Genomic DNA, 20,710 nt, shown 5'->3' with positions numbered 1-20,710 from the left:
CAGATTATATATTCATAGAAGGCTATAATACAGGAAGGATACTTTTACACTGATTTACGATAGATAGATGGATAGATACACATACACACACATTGTTTTATTATAGTATACCTCAAACAAGAAAATAATCCCATAGATTAATAAATGATTAAATAAAAAAGGAGGAGATGGTGTCTGAGCAAGGGCATGTTGAAGAGATGTTTGATAAATAGAATCCTAAGATTAACAAGCTCTGAATAAATACATAATTTCAGGGGCAAATATTTTCTCCTTTCATAAATTTCTTTCCCAGAGTTCTCTCCCAGTAACAGTAGCTAGATGGCAGTAGGTCCATAGGTGGTAAGTTTACTGTCAACCACATTTTATTCGGTTATGGAATCGGCTACGCAGTGTAGAGCCCAAATAACGTGTGTGTCTGTGTGTCTGTGCGCGCTTGTAGTCTGGATTATCGTGTCACACTAGGTCTTATGTCATTGAGGCTCCTGGCAGTAACTCGAAAAGCATCTCCCTGGAATTGTGTGTAACCCTCCGGGCTCCTCTCATCATCCCCTTTATTTCCATTTCCTGTTGAAGGAAGCACGGCAAATCAGCGGCCAAGATTGGAGGATTAACAGTCCTGGCAGAGTGGAGGAGTGAAAGGGAGGAGTGGGTAGAAGGGAGGGAGACACTCCGCTCACCTCGCCGGAGGGGGGGGGTGTAAACTGGGTCTGGCCCTGGGGGACCGTGGTGTAAACTGGGTCTGGTCCTGGGGGACCGTGGTGTAAGATGGGGTTTGGTCCTTGATCTTGCCTTTTGATCACAGACTGATTGAGACCTTGGTAAGAAGGTGTGTGGACTCTAGCAAATAAATAACATTAGCTGATCACAAAAATGCCAGGGGGACAATGTCAGCAGGTGTGGCCTTCAAAAGGACTGGAATTTGATGACCTAAAATAAAATAGAAATACAAATTGTTCCATGTTGTTCAACATATAGTCTAAGCCCATTGAAGCCAGTCAGACAGCGATAGAGTGCATAGCGTTCCCTTTCACACTCACAGCATTTAGATACTCTTGGTAAACACGTCACCTGATATGCTTTAGTCTACAGCCCAAGAAAGACCTAGCCAAACATGAACACTGACGAATCGTGCCAACTCAGACAGCTAGCTAAAATGCCCGATCGTCCCTTTAAGTAGGACGCAATCAGATGGGTGAAATGAGTCTGATCACATTTGATAGACCTTGCAAACATGATGCACACCGCTGTGACAAGTAACAATTCAACCACTTACAGAGAAGCGCCTTTGTCTAATTTGGGATTTGAAATATGTGGCTGAAGTAGCAAATGTGTCTTATTATGTTGGTTCTGTCTGCCATGCTGGCACTGATCAAATTGTCTGCACTCAACAGTGCTGTGAAGACAAAATGAAATAAAATGGGCGCATGAAATGGGTGCCTAAAATTTGCAAATGATGAGGCGATGGAAACGAGAGCAACAGATGAGTTCAAATGAAACGTCAAAAACAAGCGTCAACACCTCCCTGAGAAGCTATTCAGCTAAAGTCACAACCAACAAGTGTAGGTAATACCATGGTGAAACGTACAATGTCCTGTTTGCCTATTGTGTGTGTGTGTGTGTGTGCGCATGCGTTTACATTAGTGTGTGTGACGTGGTTGTCCTACACTTCAGGCATCATGCTTTACACTCAACTCAAACAACTATTTAGCCTTTCCCATCTGTCGAAATACCCATATGTTCCATCTCCTTTACTCTCCCAATCGCTTTTCACGAGTATAATAGCCTGGCTCATGAAGAGAGGCTATTGAGCACTGTGCGACAAGACTCTACAGTAAGCCTAGGCGCATTACACATGCATGAGCCTTGCGTTACCAAAATGTCCTGCCTTTCAAATGGGCCTTGCCTCGTGCATTTCAAAAGAGGCCGATGGAGATGTGATGCTGAAGGGGATTTTCACCCATCTCCATGAATGGTGACCTCACAGCACAAAAGCACTTATCTTGAGAAAACTTCAGGTAGGGGTTTGTTTCTCTCCTGTTATTAAACCACGCAACATCATTTTGTAAACGGATTGTGTGTGTGTGTGTGTGTGTGTGTCTTTCAGACTGCCTACCATAACTAGTCACCAATTGTTTTAGTTGGACATGTCCATGAATGCCTTGTCCCTCTTCAACAGTTATCTACCTCATCACAGACTTAGGACACACATCTGCTTCTCTACCTGGGTCCTGTTCAGTAGGGAGAAATATTTTCAAAACTGGGAGGCACAACCTGACCTTGTCCACTAAGAACACAGATTTTTGTTTCCCGCTGAAAAGTATTATGCTACAGTATGCCCTGCTGTTCTAAGACATGTCCCCTCCCCATGGCATCCGGTGCCTTACTCTAAAGCCTGGGGGGGGACCGGATGACAGACAGGGAGGAAAATGGTGATCCTTTCTTCCTCTCAGTGAAATGACTTCCTCCCCAGTACTCATTACACACCAGCCAGGAGAGGAAATCCCTACTTAGTGTCCCGGTCAGAGCACAGCCCCAGTTCACTCCTCACTGCATTATTAGCCAAACAACCGAACAAAACACATTGTATGGCTCACCGTTCATATCTAATTCACTGGGAAATGGTCAGAGTGAAGCATCTTCTTGCTCGTGTGTGTGTGTGTGTGTGTGTGTGTGTGTGCCTGCGTGCATGAGTACATGTTTGCATATGCGTGTGTGTGTATATATGCTTGCATTTGTGTGTGTGTGCACCTGCAGGGCAGATATGATTGTTACCTGTGAGAGCGCCTCCCAGGCTTCCCCTGCGGAGGTTGTTGCCGTCCTCACTGAGCTGCCTCTTAAACTTGAGGGCGAGGATCACCTCAGGGTTACTGGACTTGCGGAAGGGCATGGACGGAGGGTACAGGATGTTATCCAACTGCAGGAGAGAAAAGGATGTTAGGTTAGTTCAATGCATCCCAAATGGTGGATCAAGAACCACACTGGTGGGTTATGGCAAGAGCTGGGTGATATATCAAATTCATTTGATTAATTTGAATGTATGTTTGAGTGACGTTCCAAATGCCTGTATCGCAAGAATCAAGGTTTTGTTATTTTTCGTTTTTATGAGCGTTTATGTCCACTTGTTCTCATGTTGTATTTTTGGTCTTTTCTCCTTTGCATAAAACAGCATAAAACAATAAGGAATTGGCAACTCATTCTCAATAAGGTAGGCCACTTGATTTCAACATCTGAACAATGTGGACAGGCTAACATGCTTTTCCAACAGTTGGAGACAGACAGAAGGGTGTTTTCACCTTCAATTCAACCTTATTAACTAGCAAATAGACCCAAGTTGGCTAAACTTGAAATATAGAAATTAGCTGGCTAATCACTAGCACATGGGCTTGAGAGACTGTTGAGTCCTGTGTTAATTTTCTATAGCATAATGACTGCTACATGAAGAAGGGCTGTCCCCGACAAAAATAAAATCTTGGTCGACCATGTAGACTTTTTACATAGTTGGCAACAGAAGTTAGGTTTATATCATTTTCGTTTAGGATTTGGATAGAATGTTGATTAACCACATGACAATAATTTAAAGCTATGAAGACAAATTCAATTAAACTGTTCCACGAAAATGTGCATACGAAATCCAAAACTGGCACTCAGATCAGTAGAAAATGGTAAGATAAATTGGCATTCCACATGAGAAAGGCTGCCGACTCCTCATGTAGCCTATTACCAGCAACTTCAGGAGAATAATGGCAGAATCTACTAAATCCAGCAGGAGCGGGAGAAGAATAGTTGGTTCAGGTTGTTCCTTCTGGTTAACTAGATCTCTGGCATCCGAGGCATTCGTCTTATTTCATCAAACCGTAAGCTTAAAGCATCAGACAAGCTCAGTACATATAGTTGATTTTATTAAAACACATAGGGTGTGTCTATATATGTAAAAATACCTAGGTAAAGTGGAGTTAGATGTGAGGAATACATTTGATAGTTATGGAAAATACTGGAGATCAAGAAAAAGAAGGTAAGGAACAAGCGCTGCGTGCATATTCCGTGTGCCAAGCAGGTGCTGTTAGATTACAATACCATTTTTCTAACTGCTTGGAACAAATGTAAACACTAAATAAATTATAAGCATACCAGAATGTTGTAAAAAACATTTTGTTAAACCTTTATTACAGCAAAAACTAAACAGTCACATTCATTCATGAATGCAATTTCCCGAAAAGGTACAGTTCATTTGTTTAAGCTAATTATTCAAGACTTGCTTTATTTTAAAACTAAAATGCTTGATTGCATTTCAAATCATGAAGGACTCGTATGCTGTGTGATGACATGAACAAATGAATGATTGATACAGTAGCCTATAGAAGTATTGAAAAATACAGTACCAGTCAAACGTTTGGACACCTACTCATTCAAGGGTTTTTCTTTATTTGTACTATTTTCTACATTGTAGAATAATAGTGAAGACATCAAAACTATGAAATAACACATGGAATCATGTAGTAAGCAAAACCAAGTGTTAAATATATTTTATTTGAGATTCTTCTTCAAAGCAGCCACCCTTTGCCTTGATGACAGCTTTAAACACTCTTGGTATTCTCTGAACCAGCTTCATGAGGTAGTCACCTAGAACGCATTGCAATGAACAGGTGTGCCTTGTTAAAGTTAATTTGGGGGATTTCTTTCCTTCAGTTGTGTTGTGACAAGGTAGGGGTAATATACAGAAGATAATGATTGTCTTTTACCAAATAGGGCTATGTCAAGAACAGCACAAATAAGCAAAGACAAACAGTCCATCATTACTTTAAGACATGAAGGTCAGTGAAGACGGAACATTTCAATAACTTTGAAAGTTTCTTCAAGTGCAGCCGCAAAAACCATCAAGCTCTATGATGAAACTGGCTCTCATGAGGAACGCCAGCGGAAAGGAAGACCCAGAGTTACCGCTACTAAAGAGGATAAGTTCATTAGAGTTTACCAGCCTCAGAAATTGCAGCCCAAATAAGTGCATCAAAGTTCAAGTAACAGACACATCTCAACTGTTCAGAGGAGTCTGCGTGAATCTGGCCTTCATGGGCGAATTGCTGAAAAAAATCCACTATTAAACAACACCAATAAGAAGAAGAGCCTTGCTTGGGTCAAGAAACACGAGCAATGGACATTAGCCGGTGGAAATCTATCCTTTGGCCTGATGAGTGCAAATCTGAGATTTTTGGTTCCAACCGCCATGTCTTTGTGAGATGCATAGTAGTTGACCGGATGACCTCTGCATGTGTGGTTCCCACCGTAAAGCATGGAGGAGGCGGTGTGATGGTACTTTGCTGGGTGACAGTGTCAGTGATTTATTTAGAATTCAAGGCACACTTGACCAGCATGGCTACCAAAGCATTCTGCAGCGATATGCCATCCCATCTGGTTTGCGCTTGGTGGGACTATCATTTGTTTTTCAACAGGATAATGACCCAACACCTCCAGGCTGTGTAAGAGCTATTTGACCAAGGAGGAGAGTGATGGAGTGCTGCATCAGATGACCTGGCCTCCAATCACCCGACCTCAACCCAATTGAGATGGTTTAGGATGAGTTGGAACGCAGTGAAGGAAAAGCAGCCAACAAAAGCTCAGCATATGTGGGAACTCCTTCAAGACTGTTGGAAAAGCATTCCAGGTGAAGCTGGTTGAGAGAATGCCAAGAGTGCGCAAAGCTGTCCAGGCTGTTAACCCTTTAGGTGGCAATAATTGCTAAAACACACATAGGGCCTTATTATCCCATCTCAAGACACTAGAGCTTTGTTCCAATACTGATACTAACCGCACTATTTGTGACGTAAATTGAGTATGTAGTATGCTTAATGGTCAAAGTATGGATATAGTTAGTATGACAAAAGTTCCCGGATGTCGTACGACATTCGCCAAAATACAGAGTAAACAAGCAGTGCACACTATTTCCGTGCTTTTAGGGCCCATAATGCAATTCAGATTTGAAGAAAATGGCGGAAAATATGCAGCAGAAGTCTGACGAGAGCGGATACAAATTCGTTGCTTTAACTAATTATGACAATTGTTTAAAAAATGTGGAGCAATGAAATAAAGTAATGACTTTTCAAATAAGTCACAGGTTATGTTGGCTGACAATTTGTTAGCCACGCTATCCTTACAAACCGCATAGCATATCATTTCAGCAATATGTACCGGTATATAAGCTAGACACCTAAAGTATATTTGGCTACTAATACATTGAACAGTATATTAACTATATGCTATATAACTAACTCCCGTAATTTCCGGACTATTAAGCGCACCTGAATATAAGCCGCACCCACTGAATTAAAAAAATGTTTTTATTTTGAACATAAATAAGCCACAGGTGCCTACCGGTACATTGAAACAAATGAACTTTACACAGGCTTTAACGAAACACAGCTTCTAACAAAAATAAATAGGCTTTAACGAAACACGGCTTGTAACAAAAAATAAAAAATTAGCAGTAAGCTTTAGTTGTCTTTTTGCACTGAGTCAATTCCTCACGCTGCTGTTTCCAACGTCTTATCATCGACTCATTAAGACCAAGCTCCCGTGCAGCAGCTCCATTTCCTTTTCCAACAGCCAGATCAATCGCCTTCAACTTGAAAGCTGCATCATATGCATTTCTCCGTGTCTTTGCCATGATGAGGGTGACAAAATGACTACCGTAATCAGAATGATGGGAAGTTTGAGAGCGCTCGATTTAATCTAAACAGTAAACAAAAAAGTTGTTTGACCTTAACCCGTTTGGCAATTTCATTGGTCTAATGAAAGCTTCATGCCGCCCAAAAAACTGAGCACGTCACAGAATGTGTTTTTTTGGGGGAAAAAATCCATATATTAGCCGCGTCATTGTTTAAACCGCGAGGTTCAAAGCTGGGAAAGAAGTTGCGGCTTATAGTCCAGAATTTACGGTACCCAACGTTTATTGACTTGATTATTCATGTCATTCTTAGCTTAGCTAAGTGGTATAGTCGTTGTGCGTTCTCAATGGACTTTGTAAATTAACCTAAAGGAGGGTAGCTCTCCAGGAACAGGGTTGGAGAGTCCTGGTTTAGTATCTGGTTAAGAGTTAAAGTTTTGAAAAAGTAATGCGATTCAATAAAAAGACCACTGTGAATTTTTGTATTATTTCTGTATATTGTGATGTAGGTCTATGAAGTGCTTTATTCCGTTTCTGCATGCGCATTGCTACTATTTATTTCCGCAGCAATATCGTACAAACAATGAAGTACAGGCTGTTTTTTTGTGTATAAAATATGGCTGAAAAATAATATTTGGGTGCCATTCCGCCATTGTGAGTATTGAAATATCCCCTATTCATTACCTATTGATTATTAACCATATGCAGAGTGGTGAAAAAGCAGATAAGACTTAACAGATGGACTTTAAACAACCACAGTAAAATTTAATGAGGTCATAATTGGGCTGCAGCCAGACTTTCTGCTCCAGAGTACAGCTAAATTCAATAAAAACAAATTGAGTCATAAAACAACAAGAATGCATTGGGGCGGTGTATGATTCATATTCTGACCACTGGATCAACTTCTATTTATATAATAAACATTGTGCTACAGTATGAGAAAAAGATGACTGACAATAGCCAGGAGTTTGAAACGTAAACATCCATAACCCTTGAAATAAATAAGTTATTTCAATTCTATTAAAACCAGGACAATCTGGAGAGTCCACTGCTGATTACAGACCCATTAGTTTAATAAATTGTGAAAATAAAATAATAAATAATAATAATGCTCATTAGCAATAGAATGGCAAAAGTCATATCATACTTCATACATATTAATCAAACAGGGTTTATGAAAAATGTACACTTACAAATACAAGAACATTCTTATCCAAGACGGCGTAGCAGTCAGACGTCTTTGTCCTGTCCCATGTATACATATTTTTCTTCGCGTTCTTTTTAATATTTTCCCTAAACCTCAACTTCAAAATACTCTCCTGCAACCCGCCTCACCCAATGTGGCGTGGATCTGGTTTTTTTCTAAAGTATTTCGATTTACCTCCGAACTGGAATACCTCAACTGAAGCTAGCCAGCTAACTACCTACTAGCAATCAGATAGCAAACCACTGCTAGCGGTAATCAGCTAACCTTTAGCTCGGAAAGCTCTCGGCAGTTTGTCCAACGCGTTTCAAACCAGAGTATTACGGACCTATTTTTCCTCTCCATATCCACGGTTTCCTACCACAAACTCTGAACCTTTTCATCTGGATCATCGCAGCTAGCTAACCGCAACCCGGGTTGACTACTTCTGGCTATCGTTTCCGTCCTGGAGCTAGCACCAACTAGCTTGGAGCTAGCCCATGCTAGGCCCATCTCCCGGCTAGGGCTCCTGGGCTACTCCTGAAGCTCACTCCTCGGCTACAATATCCGGACCCCTTCTACTGCCGGTACGGGGCACGGAACCCCGCCAATCCTTCACGACTGGAATACCGATAATCTGCCCGAAAATCCCAACAGGCCCCTCAGGCGCAACGTCCCTTGAAGGCCCATTCTGCTAACCACGGCCTGCTAGCCATCTAGAGCATTTTGGACTGTTAGCTGATCCATCGGCCAGTTTCTTGGACCACTATACCCATTTTGCCAATTGGACTTGGACCCCTCTGCTACTTCGAACCCTACTAATTCCAAGACTGGTCTATCGACGTCACCGCACGAGGACGTCCATCTAAGGCCCTTATGCTAGCCCCGGCCTGCTAACTGCTAGCCCTGGCCTGCTAACTGTCTGAATCGCCGTGTCCCCAGCCAACCCAACCACTCACTGGACCCATACAATCACTTGGCTACACATGCCTCGCCCTAATATCAATATGCCTTGTCCATTACAGTCCTGGTTAGTGATTACTGTCTTATTTCACTGTAGAGCCTCTAGCCCTGCTCAATATGCCTTAACCAACCACGTTGTTCCACCTCCCACATATGCGATGACGTCACTTGGTTTAAACATCTCTAGAGACTATATCTCTCATCATTACGTAATGCCTAGGTTTACCTCCAATGTACTCTCTTCCTACCATACCTTTGTCTGTACATTATGCCTTGAATCTATGCTATCGTGCCCAGAAACCTGCTCCTTTTACTCTCTGTTCTGAACGTGCTAGACGGCCAGTTCTTTTAGCCTTTAGCCATACCTTTATCCTACTTCTCCTCTGGTGATGTAGAGGTTAATCCTGCTGTGCCTAGCTCCACTCCTACTCCCCAGGTGCTCTCATTTGTTGACTTCTGTAACCGTAAAAGCCTTGGTTTCATGCATGTTAACAAGGCACTTAACAAGGCACACCTGTTAATTGAAATGCATTCCAGGTGACTCCCTCATGAAGCTGGTTGAGAGAATGCCAAGAGCTGATGATCAATGCAAAGGGTGGCTACTTTGAATAATCTCAAATATATATTTTGATTTGTTTCACACTTTTTTGGTTACTACATGATTCCATGTTATTTCATATTTTTGATGTTTTCACTATTAATCCACAATGTATAAAATAGCACAAATAAAGAAAAACCCTTGAATGAGTAGGTGTGTCCAAAGTTTTGAATGGTAATGTATAGACAATACCTAGCTATTGTACCATTCAAAGTGGGTTGACAAAAATGGCCTAATAACAGACACCCTTCCTTTTTTGCTGATATCCATGCAGCCAAACACTTGGCTCTATATTATGTATGTATGCATGGCAGAGCGAAAAGGCCTGTTAAAGTCCTGATGCTGGGGGCTACACAGGGCTGTAACACAACACCATGGTAAACACCCGTCATTCCCAGAACCTCACCCCCTTGTTATAGTCCCCACTACAGGGACCTTAGACTCCAGGGAATTCTCCAGGAGATTCTCCTATGACATATGACACGTTGTTGACGTGTTCATCTATGCAGTTCCGTGTCACACATGAATGTGAGGGGCGACACTCCATAAGAGAAGTTATATTTTAGGCAGGTCTTAAACATGGTGACTTTTCAGTCAACAAAGACCGAAGGCTGCAGGTAGCCTCGTTTAGAGCGTTGGGTCGGTAACCGAAAGGTCGCTGGTTTGAATACCAGAGACGAGGTGGAAAATCTGTCGCTGTGCACTTGAGCAAGGCACTTACCCCCCTGAGAGTGGGGTTGTTGGGATATGCAACAAAAAAAATCCATTACACACTTGTGTGTAACAGGACGAATATAAGCAACCCTCTAATAATATTGTTGCTATTATTATTGTAAGGAAGGAGTTCAGTGCAGTTTGACCTCTAGTGCCTTTACGGCCCAATACAAGTCTGTCTGAGTTCCCTTGGGCTGGTAAGGAGGCGTTTATTAGCTTGCATTGTGTGAAGGTGAATAAAACGGATGAGCCTGCAGTCACAGCAATGCTACTCATCCATTTCTCTTCCTTGTCCTCTGTTCAACCCAAATGTCAGCCATTGTACTGGTGGGTTGATTCATGGCATGTTCCTACTGTGAGGCACCCTATCTTGGTGTATCTTTGAGTATCCGTCCATCTTGTCTGCCTTAGACAGGGAGTGTTGTTTAAGTCCTAAGTCTTTCTGAAAACCTCATTAGGCATGTTAGATGAGGCTGCCACTTTGTTTTCTTTGTTACATGCCACTTGGGTTTTTGTTTTACAACAGAGGTGATGTAATAATTGTTAGAATTGTCCCAAGCATTTACTGCAGGGTAATTATTGTGTAACTGCTCTTTTATATGCTGTGCAGGATAATTGCTGTGTTTGTTCTTTTGTTCCATGTGTGAAATGACTCTGTGGAGTGACTACTGATATGAGTGAAGTACTTTGACATAATCCAACTAATGAAGCGAGGGAGCGGCAAAATGAAAAGCCGTGGGAGAGTAAGAATAAATAGGTTTTGGGGAGGAGGAAGTAACAATGCTCTGAGCGTAAAGTGCTACAATAACTTCAGCTCAATGAACAAGGTTGTCTCTCGTGCTTTATCTGATAATGTGATAAGTCTGATTTCAGAACTGAAAATCGCTTCATTACTTCAGGGAGAGAGAGATGATATTGTTGATAACACTTTTCTGCTCGTGTCGGTGTTGTAGGTGAATTGCAGGCGGCAGGTAGCCTCGCGGTTAGAGCTTTGGGCCAGTAACTAAAAGGTCTCTGGTTCGGAAACCCGAGCCGACAAGGTAAAAACTAGTCTGTGCCCTTGAGCAAGGCACTTAAACCCCATTTGCTCCAGGGTCGCCGTACTACTATGGCTGACCCTATAAAGCACCACATTTGAATGCACCTATCCGGTGTATGTGACAATAAAAAAATAACATATTGTGGATTAGGTTTGCCCTGGGTGTGTTGACTGCTGTGTAGAGGAACAGTTGGCTAGGGTTATAAGCTGGTCAGGACTGGTTTAGGGGGAACCTAAGTGCCATCTGAATTTGCAAGGTGCAGACCGACGGAACCCAAGTGACTGTAGGCTAAAGCAAGTGTGTGCTGCTGCATTCTTTTCCACAGGTGGTTTGTCTGTTGCATGGTGAGTACTGTGGGTTGGGTTATGGCTAGCCTGCAGTGGTTTCAGGGAACCATGTAAGGTTGTGCCTAGACAGTGGTTAGCCTGTGGGTTAGAGTCGTCTCATGGCCATCCAGTAGTAGCCGGTGCTGTGTGCTCTTATGTTACAGCTTCCGTGGCCTGTCAGTCTGGGGCGATTCTGGGGGTTGGGACAGCAGCAGCAGTAGACCTGGCTGGCAGCTCCTCAGGCTCACCAACTCTGTCTGACTGGCCTCAGAATAGCTATAAGCACAATATGTATGTTTGTTTATGCCTGCCTGTCTCTGTGTGTGGCACATAGAGCTCCTCCCGTGCAGAATCAGATGGAAGATGGCCCAGCCAGGGGAATGTGAGAAGGGGACACAGAGTTGCTGAAGTCATGGAAATCACAGCCCTAATGGAGGACTCTGGTTAAAGGGAGATGTCCTTTTCTGTATCCCAAATGGCACCCTAACACCCATGGGCTCTGGTCAAAAGTAGTGCACCATTTAGGGAATAGCATGCCATATGGGACACACACAGTAGCCCTGATGATTTCATTACTGGCGTACTCACTGGCTTACTCTTGGGATGTGTGGGATATTGAGTGGTTGAAATGCCAAGTTTTCGTAGTCCCAAGGATCCACTCAACCAAAACAAGTAACCAAAGCAAAGACGAACCAACAAAGTACCCAAGTGCAGAGCAAGGAGAGTGTTGTCTTGGTCCGGAAACATTGGGTTAATCATTTTGATTGAAGGCCTTCAGTGATCATCATTGAGGGTTTCAATGGGATAAGAAGATGTTGTCTTTATATGCCATTAGGCCAAGTTCCTTTTTGTTTTTAATGATAGTTATGGAATAAATCCACATTTACAACGCTATTTCTGAAGTGGTTTTGCCTACTGGCTGGAAAATATTGCTGAATGGCAGGAAATGTTGCTCTTCAGCCAACCATTTGTGCCCTTTTGCCTAGATTTTTGGGAGTATTCATCTTCTAGCAGAGTTGGGCTGCGGTTGGAGCGGTATTCTGGCCATATTACCCCCCTGGGTGTTGTCAATCTTGAAGGGAGGATGCCCTGGCTATAGAAAATATGTCCTCTTCGTTCAAGCCAATTGTGTAGTTGAACCATGTGTCTGAGAGTAAAAATACACCCGTTGGTGTTTGGCTGAAACAACCAATCTCACTGGCTGTCATGAACTTTAGTACAGATTCTGCTAGTGAAATGTCATGGGCAGCTTTGTTATGTTCCCTTGATCATCATTCAATGTGTTTATTATGCACATGAGGACTATTGCTTCATTTTGACCACTTGTAAAATCGAAGTCTAGGAATGATGAAAGTATAGTATGTGGTTTGAATGGCTCAGTGAGTTTCAACACGCTGTGAACACCAGGGGTGTATTTGTCGGATTCTGTGGTAAAATGATTTGTCTGTTGCAAGTCTTTACTTCAAACCCATTTTGCAACGAAAATGAAGGTTTTAAATTGGACAAATTCAGGTATGTAAACAGTTTCCGTTGCAAAATGGTTTGCAACAGACCAAATGTTTTGCAGCTGCCTGCGACTAATAAATACACCCGAGGGTTGTGGTGGGTATGAATCCTGCATGGGCCCCACAGGCAGCGTTTACACAGGCAGCCTAATTCAGGGGGATTCACTGTGTCTAAGCAACAACAACAGGAACTAATAACATCTTCCTAACAAGCAAACACTACAAATAAACGGAATATGTAATATCTCAGGGTGTAAATACAGCCCCTTTTTTGCCCTTTGTGCAGCAGAATATTTTTTTATGTGAAAATGAAGGATGCCTTGTCTGGTGGTCAGATTGGTTGTGTAGAACTCGCGGTAGCCTAGATAATTGCAACATCTGATAGAAGTGAGCTTTGTCAGCCACATCGGAGCGCCTGATGAATTCTGAAGTGACTTCGCCAATACTTGATGTGAAAAAGGGGCTGCCAACGATAATGGTAGGTGACTTTGTTAGATATTGTGTTGCAGTGATGTTTGATCTGAATGGTATTGGTTCTGTCTGTAGGTCGGCTATAGCAAGTCTCTTTGCTGGTCAGTGGTCAGTGCTGTGGAGTGGTGTTCATTCACTGAGAAAACAGATATCATGAGTAAAGTACTGTAAACAAACAGGCTTTTCTTCACTAGATGGTCAAGGTACTCTTGTAAGAGGAAGGCAAGAAAGTACAGTACATTAAAAAGCCTTAGAGTTAAGAAGAATAAGCACCGGAGTATATTATTTGTCTATGAGAGCAGTTGATTTATTCAGGCAAGCTGAGCAAATGTTCAATGCAGACAGTCACTGCTGATAGGTGGGGGAATAGGACTGAGGATATGGTAGCTGCACAGACTGTCCTTTTTGCCTGTTTTAAATATGGCTCATCTCTGCTTTTACTTCTGTCTCTGTTTGTCCTTTTATATCTCCATCCTCTGTGTGTTCAGTGTCTGGGCTCCTGGAATTGTAGTTAGAGAAAGAAGTGTTATAATAAATATCTGAATGGGCAAACACAAGGACACCCGTCTGAGTGCTGTGCATGCGGTCTCTCTCTGTAGGCTCAGGTGGTCAAGGTCAACGTTGGAAGTACCGGGCTGGCTCCACTGTTTGTTCTGCCATGTGCAGCATTGCTCCTCTCTGATCGACTTTAGAGTGCTTAACTGTTTCCTCTCCTGCTAGGTCAAGATGACTCTGTTTAAAAGAACAATAATCTCAGCCAACCCCTTCTGTACTGCATGTCTTTCTGTCTTATGTCATGTCGTTCAAATCACTTTCCTTTTGTTTTTTTGTATTATTGACTCGATCTTGGCCTCTCTCTCTCCTCCTTTCTTACTCTCTCCCTCTCCTTTTTCTGATCCCCCTTCTCTTCAGTTTTTGAGGTATGTCTTGGCGCTCTTATGTTCTCTGCTCTTGATATTTTTTTCTGTCTGTGCTTTAGACAAGCCATTTACTGTGAGGGCTTTCAACAGCTAATCAGTATACTCATGTCTTCATCCGGAGAGGTGCAGCGGTCTAAGGCGCTGCATCGCAGTGCTAGAGGCATCACTACAGACCCTGGTTCGATCCTGGGCTGTATCACATAGGGCGGCGCACAATTGGCCCAGCGTCGTTATGGTTTGGCCAGTGTAGGCCGTCATTGTAAATAAGAATTTGTTCTTAACTGAATTGCCTAGTTAAATAAAGGTTAAATAAAAAAAATTGGACAACGGTGAGGTCGTGAATGTTATATGCAAATGATTGCTGCAGCAGAAGAGTTTCTTCTGTTAGACCTAAACTTCTGTTAGACCTAAACTTCTGTTAGACCTAAACTTCTGTTAGACCTAAACTTCCATCTATTTCACATGGTGCTGGTTGTTGGTTTGCTCATATTTGTCGCTCCACTTTGAAATGTTAATCTGGTAGATGATGTATACCACAAACCTCTGAACAGAATCTTAAGGAATGCTACTGTTTACATTTCTAAATAGTATTATTATTATGAATTTTAAGGTTTTGTTTTATTAAGACATAGAGGGGAGACAGAGCAGGGAGCAGTGACTGATGGGGGAAGAAATCGATAGTTGCATATCGGCTATTATTTTTGACAATATTGCAATATTTTTGTTCTTTTTTTGCTGTTCCTGCACCAAAACGTCAGTACTTTTCCTTCATAACTTGTTCTCAATATTCTTTATAGATAGGTAGTCAATTTGTTTTCAGCACTTTTATTTCCATTACTGATCAAACTTGTTTTCTCAAGGCTCTCTTGTCCATCCGCAGCACACACATGGTGCGCAATATGTTTGGCACAACGAATCTCAATAAATTCACAGTATCGAATCGTAATACATACCATGCATTCGGAAAGTATTCAGAACCCTTCACTTTTCCCACATTTTGTTACGTTACAGCCTTTCTACAGCCATTCTAAAATGGATTCAATTAATTTTCTTCATCAATCTACACACAATATCCCATCATGAAAAAGCAAATTCATACAAATTAAAAAAAACTTGCTCTGAGACTCGAAAATGAGCTCAGGTACATCCTGTTTCCATTGATCACCTTTGATGTTTCTACAACTTGATTGGAATCCACCTGTGGTAAATTCAATTGATTGGACATGATTTGGAAAGGCACACACCAGTCTACATAAAGGTCCCACAGTTGACAGTGCATGTCAGGGCAAAAACCAAGCCATGAGGTCGAAGGAATTGTCCATAGAGCTCCGAGACAGGATTGAGTCGAGCGACAGATCTGGGGGAGGGTACCAAAACATTTCTGCAGAATTAAAAGGTCCCCAAGAACACAGTGGCCTCCATTCTTAAATGGAAGAAGTTTGCAAAAAGACTTCCTAGAGCTGGCCGCCCTCCAAACTGAGGAATCGGGGGAAAAGGGCCTTGGTCAGGGAGGTGACCAAGAACCCGATGGTCACTCTGACATAGTTCCTCTGTGGAGATGGTTGCCTTCTGGAATGTTCTCCCATCTCTGCAGCACTCCACCAATCAGACTAGTCAGGATTGAGGGAAAGATGAACAGAGCAAAGTACAGAGAGATCTTAGACTGGGATGAAGGATCACCTTCCAACAGGACAACGACCCTAAGCACACCACCAAGACAACGCAGGAGGGGCTTCGGCACAAATCTCAACGTCCTGGAGTGTCCCAGCCAGAGCCCGGACCTGAACTCGATCGAACATCTCTGGAGAGACCTGAAAATGGCTTTGCAGCAACGCTCCCCATCCAACCTGACAGCGCCTGAGAGGATCTGCAGAGAAGAATGGGAGAAACTCCCCAAATACAGGTGTGCCAAGCTTGTAGCGTCATACGCAAGACTCAAGGCTGTAATCTGTAATCGCCGTCGAAGGTGTTTCAACAAAGGCCTGCGTCAAGGGTCTGAATACCTATTTAATTGTGATATTTCCATTTTTATAGACCTGTTTTTGTTGTCATTTATGGGGTTTTGTGTGTAGATCGAAGGGATGAAAAAATATCTAACGTGCAAAAATTTTTTTTTAAAATCGGGAAAAAGTGAAGGTCTGAATACTTTCTGAATGCGCTCTATAGAATCGTGAGAATCGCAGTACATATCTTTTTGGCACCTAAGTATGGTAATAATCTCGTATTGAGAGGTCCCTGGAAATTCCCAGCCCTGGGAGACAGTACAGAAATGAGAGCCTGTACCTGGAGGTGAACCCTTATCTTCAGTGGGGTACACTATGTGAACTAGAGTTGTGGCAGTGTTATCCACAACCCAGGCAGGAATATACACTATCACATGGTGATTCCTTTACTTCATCAATCTACTAATATGCTGTTGGCTATATGGTGACCCTTACGTCATCTGAGAGGTAGTCCACTAAATGTGTAATGCGATCCACCAACTGTCATAGGCAGACAATTCACTTCTGGTCATATAGGCAGTAAGGTTCCAGTGACCTCATCTACAGAGTTAGTCAACAGAGCTGGCCTCCTCCGCAAGCAGTTCACCCACTTCCACTCACTCCTCTTGCTCATGAAAGAAGCAGTGTCTCTGCTTTGCTGTGGCAACAAAAGACTGTTGGTACTGTCCACTGAATATGGAGGGGGGAAGAGAGGAGCTCGTGAACGATGTTGGGTGATGCATTGCTCAGAGCAGCGAGCTCCACTCGGATGCAGGCGAAATAGAATGACAGGTCAAGGGTCGTACAGACGTCAACCGTTCACTGTCTAAATCCCACTTGTTTTTTGAGGAGTTTTGAATACTGACATCTATTTTAATAACAACAAATAAAAAATGTTGACTTCTTGTAGCACAGTTTCGTATCTTTGAGATACGGTATGTAACATTGGTAAATAACAGGTCTGCTTGTCTGTTTTGACAAACTAGATTTAACTTTAACTTGACACAGAACTGCTCTGACATGACTTTTATGACATGTGCAGATGGAAAGCGTTTGACTGCTTTTCTTTCTGGATTTGTAGCCGTTTGGTCCTGGTTCCTCTCTTGAGCTGAGATACATACCACATTTTTGAGGGTCGGCCTGAGCTTGGAATTATTTGACCCAAGACCAGAGGTTATGGTTAACTTGTACCTACTCCTTAGTCCATGTCCCTCAATAACAGATTTGTCAATTACTGAACAATACAGACAGGCAGATTGTTGAGTTTTCATAACCCTGCAGGGTGATAGGGTTTTAAGAATGTAGTGTTTTATCCCTAAGCTCCCTAGAGGTCACTGAGTAATGATCCTTGTCTCCTAAATTACACAACACAGCACCCTGTAACTAATAGTCTGTAATCCCACCCACCCCCCACACTTTTTTTTATTTCCCAACATAAACAAAACAACTTCAAAAGCCCACTCTAAAAACAATGCATTTAAACCAAAACAGAGCACCTTTAGGAATGAACTGCTGCAATGGAAAGCAATAAGGAGTTTCTTATTGGACAAGTCCAAGTTGTCCCTACCTATTTCAGACAGATTTCTTCTGTATGCTGCATAATAAACACAACCCGGGGCTTTCCTGTCCCAGCCTACCAGGATGTGTGTGAGAAGGATTTGGGACTATTTGAAAGCCCAGGTGTTCAAGAGAAATCAACAGAGATGAATGACAGTGATGTATACGTTTAGGTCCTGTCTAATTCTTTCTCAAGCGGTTCAATTGCCAGTGCAAACAGGATGGAGAGAGAGAGGACATCCCTGTGTTGTGCCCCTTTCTAATGCAATTTCATCAGATAATGTATTTGTCAATGTTTTTGCTTTAGGACATTTATATAATATTTTTTATTAAATGTATTATTTCAGCCGGAAAGTTGAAAAGTTTTCAATAGAATAGGCCATTCAAGATTGTTGAAAACCTTTTTGGCATCAACATCCATTATTGATAAATCTATGTCATGTTTTTTTGCTTATTGTATTTAACTTTTTTTCACCTTTATTTAACCAGGTAGGCTAGTTGAGAACAAGTTCTCATTTGCAACTGCGACCTGGCCAAGATAAAGCAAAGCAGTTTGACACATACAACAACAGAGTTACACATGTGGAATAAACACATGTGGAATAAACAAACATACAATCAATAATACAGTAGGAAAATGTATATACAGCATGTGCAAATGAGGTAGGATAAGAGAGGTAAGGCAATAAATAGGCCATGGTGGCGAAGTAATTACAATATGGCAATTAAACACTGGAATGGTAGATGTGCAGAAGCTGAATGTGCAAGTAGAGATACTGGGATGCAAAGGAGCAAGATAAATACAGTATGGGGATGAGGTAGATGGATGGGCTGTTTACAGATGGGCTATGTACAGGTGCAGTGATCTGTGAGCTGCTCTGACAGCTGGTGCTTCAAGCTAGTGAGGGAGGTAAGAGTCTCCAGCTTCAGATTTTTGCAGTTCATTCCAGTCATTGGCAGCAGAGAACTGGAAGGATGGGCGGCCAAAGGAAGAATTGGCTTTGGGGGTGACCAGTGAGATATACCTGCTGGAGCGCGTGCTTCGGGTGGGTGCTGTTATGGTGACCAGTGAGCTGAGATAAGGCGGGGCTTTACATAGCAGAGACTTGTAGATGACCTGGAGCCAGTGTGTTTGGCGATGAGTATGAAGCGAGGGCCAGCCAACGAGAGTGTACAGGTCGCAGTGGTGGATAGTATATGGGGCTTTGGTGACAAAACGGATGGCACTGTGATGGACTGCATCCAATTTGTTGAGTCGAGGGTTGGAGGCTATTTTGTAAATTACATCGCCGAAGTCGAGGATAGGTAGGATGGTCAGTTTTACGAGGGTATGTTTGGCAGCATGAGTGAAGGATGCTTTGTTGTGAAATAGGAAGCTGATTCTAGATTTTATTTTGTATTGGAGATGTTTAATGTGAGTCTGGAAGGAGAGTTTACAGTCTAACCAGACACCTAGTTATTTGTAGTTGTCCACATATTCTAAGTCAGAACCGTCCAGAGTAGTGATGCTGGGCGGGCAGGTGCAGACAGCGATCGGTTGAAGAGCATGCATTTAGTTTTACTTGCATTTAAGAGCAGTTGGAGGCCACGGAATGAGAGTTGTATGGCATTGACGATGATCTAGAGGTTAGTTAACCTCCCTGGGCAAGCGTCCCACCTAGTCAACAGCCAGTGGAATCGCGTGGCGCGAAATACAAATACCTCATAAATGCTATAACTTCAATTTCTCAAACATATGACTATTTTACACCATTTTATAGATGCTCTTCTCCTGAATCGAACCACGTTGTCCGATTTCAAAAAGGCTTTACAGCAAAAGCAAAACATTAGATTATGTTAGGAGAGTACATCGACAAAAACAACCACACAGCCATTTTCCTAGCAACTAGCATGCATCACAAATACCCAAAACACAGCTAAATGCAGCACTAACCTTTGACGATCTTCATCAGATGACACTCCTAGGACATCATGTTACACAATACATGCATTTTCTGTTCGATAAAGTTAAAATGTATATATAAAAACAGCATTTTACATCGGCGCGTGACGTTCAGAAAATATTTTCCCTCAAATACTGCCGGTGAATCAGCACCACAATTTACAAAAATACTTGTCATAAACATTGATACAAAATTAAACTGTCATTCAAAGAATTATAGATGAACATCTCCTTTATGCAAACGCTATGAAAGATTTCAAAAAAGCTTCACGAGGAAAGCACTCTTTGCAATAATCTGAGTACTGTCGCGACGAAAAGTAAAAAAAAGTTGTATTTACGTTCGTTCAAACATGTCAAACGTTGTAAAACATCAATCTTTAGGGCCTTCAGAACATGAAGATTCAATAATATTTAAACCGGACGGTTCCTGTGTCTTGAAAAAGGTTTTGGAACGGGAGGGATCCATGCTCATGAACGAGCTCCAAGAAGTGATGTCACCCCCTGCCTCAACAACTTCCCCTCCTTGTCATTCGGGCTCTGTTCATCGTAGAAGCTTCAAACAACTTTGTGAAGACTGTCGACATCTAGTGGAAGCCGTAGGAAGTGCACAATTATTACTACGTCACTGTGTATTCAATAGGAAACGACTTGAAGAGCCCATGCATCCAGATTTCCACTTCCTAGTAGGATTTCTCTCAGGTTTTTGCTTGCCATATGAGTTCTGTTATACTCACAGACACCATTCAAACGGTTTTAGAAACTTCAGTGTTTTCTATCCAAATCTATTAATAATATGCATATCCTAGCTTCTGAGTTTGAGTAGGAGGCAGTTTAATATGGGCACATTTTTT

General features: G+C 42.2%; 1 protein-coding gene across 5 annotated transcripts in view; it reads right to left on the bottom strand.

Moving 5' to 3' along the window:
- The window catches only part of mast4 (microtubule associated serine/threonine kinase family member 4), a 168,643-nt gene that overhangs the window by 131,269 nt on the left and 16,664 nt on the right, over window positions 1-20,710 (bottom strand). For all 5 annotated transcript variants that reach the window (XM_014137200.2, XM_014137202.2, XM_014137205.2 and 2 more), the window contains exon 2: window positions 2,773-2,914. In XM_014137200.2, the coding sequence (XP_013992675.1) occupies window positions 2,773-2,914 (142 nt within the window). The remainder of the gene's footprint in view (window positions 1-2,772; window positions 2,915-20,710) is intronic.

This window comes from Salmo salar, chromosome ssa01, assembly GCF_905237065.1.
Source record: "Salmo salar chromosome ssa01, Ssal_v3.1, whole genome shotgun sequence".
In the NCBI taxonomy this organism is placed as follows: Eukaryota; Metazoa; Chordata; class Actinopteri; order Salmoniformes; family Salmonidae; genus Salmo; species Salmo salar.
Note: the sequence above shows the minus strand (reverse complement) of the source record. Positions and strands in the feature narration are given on the sequence as shown.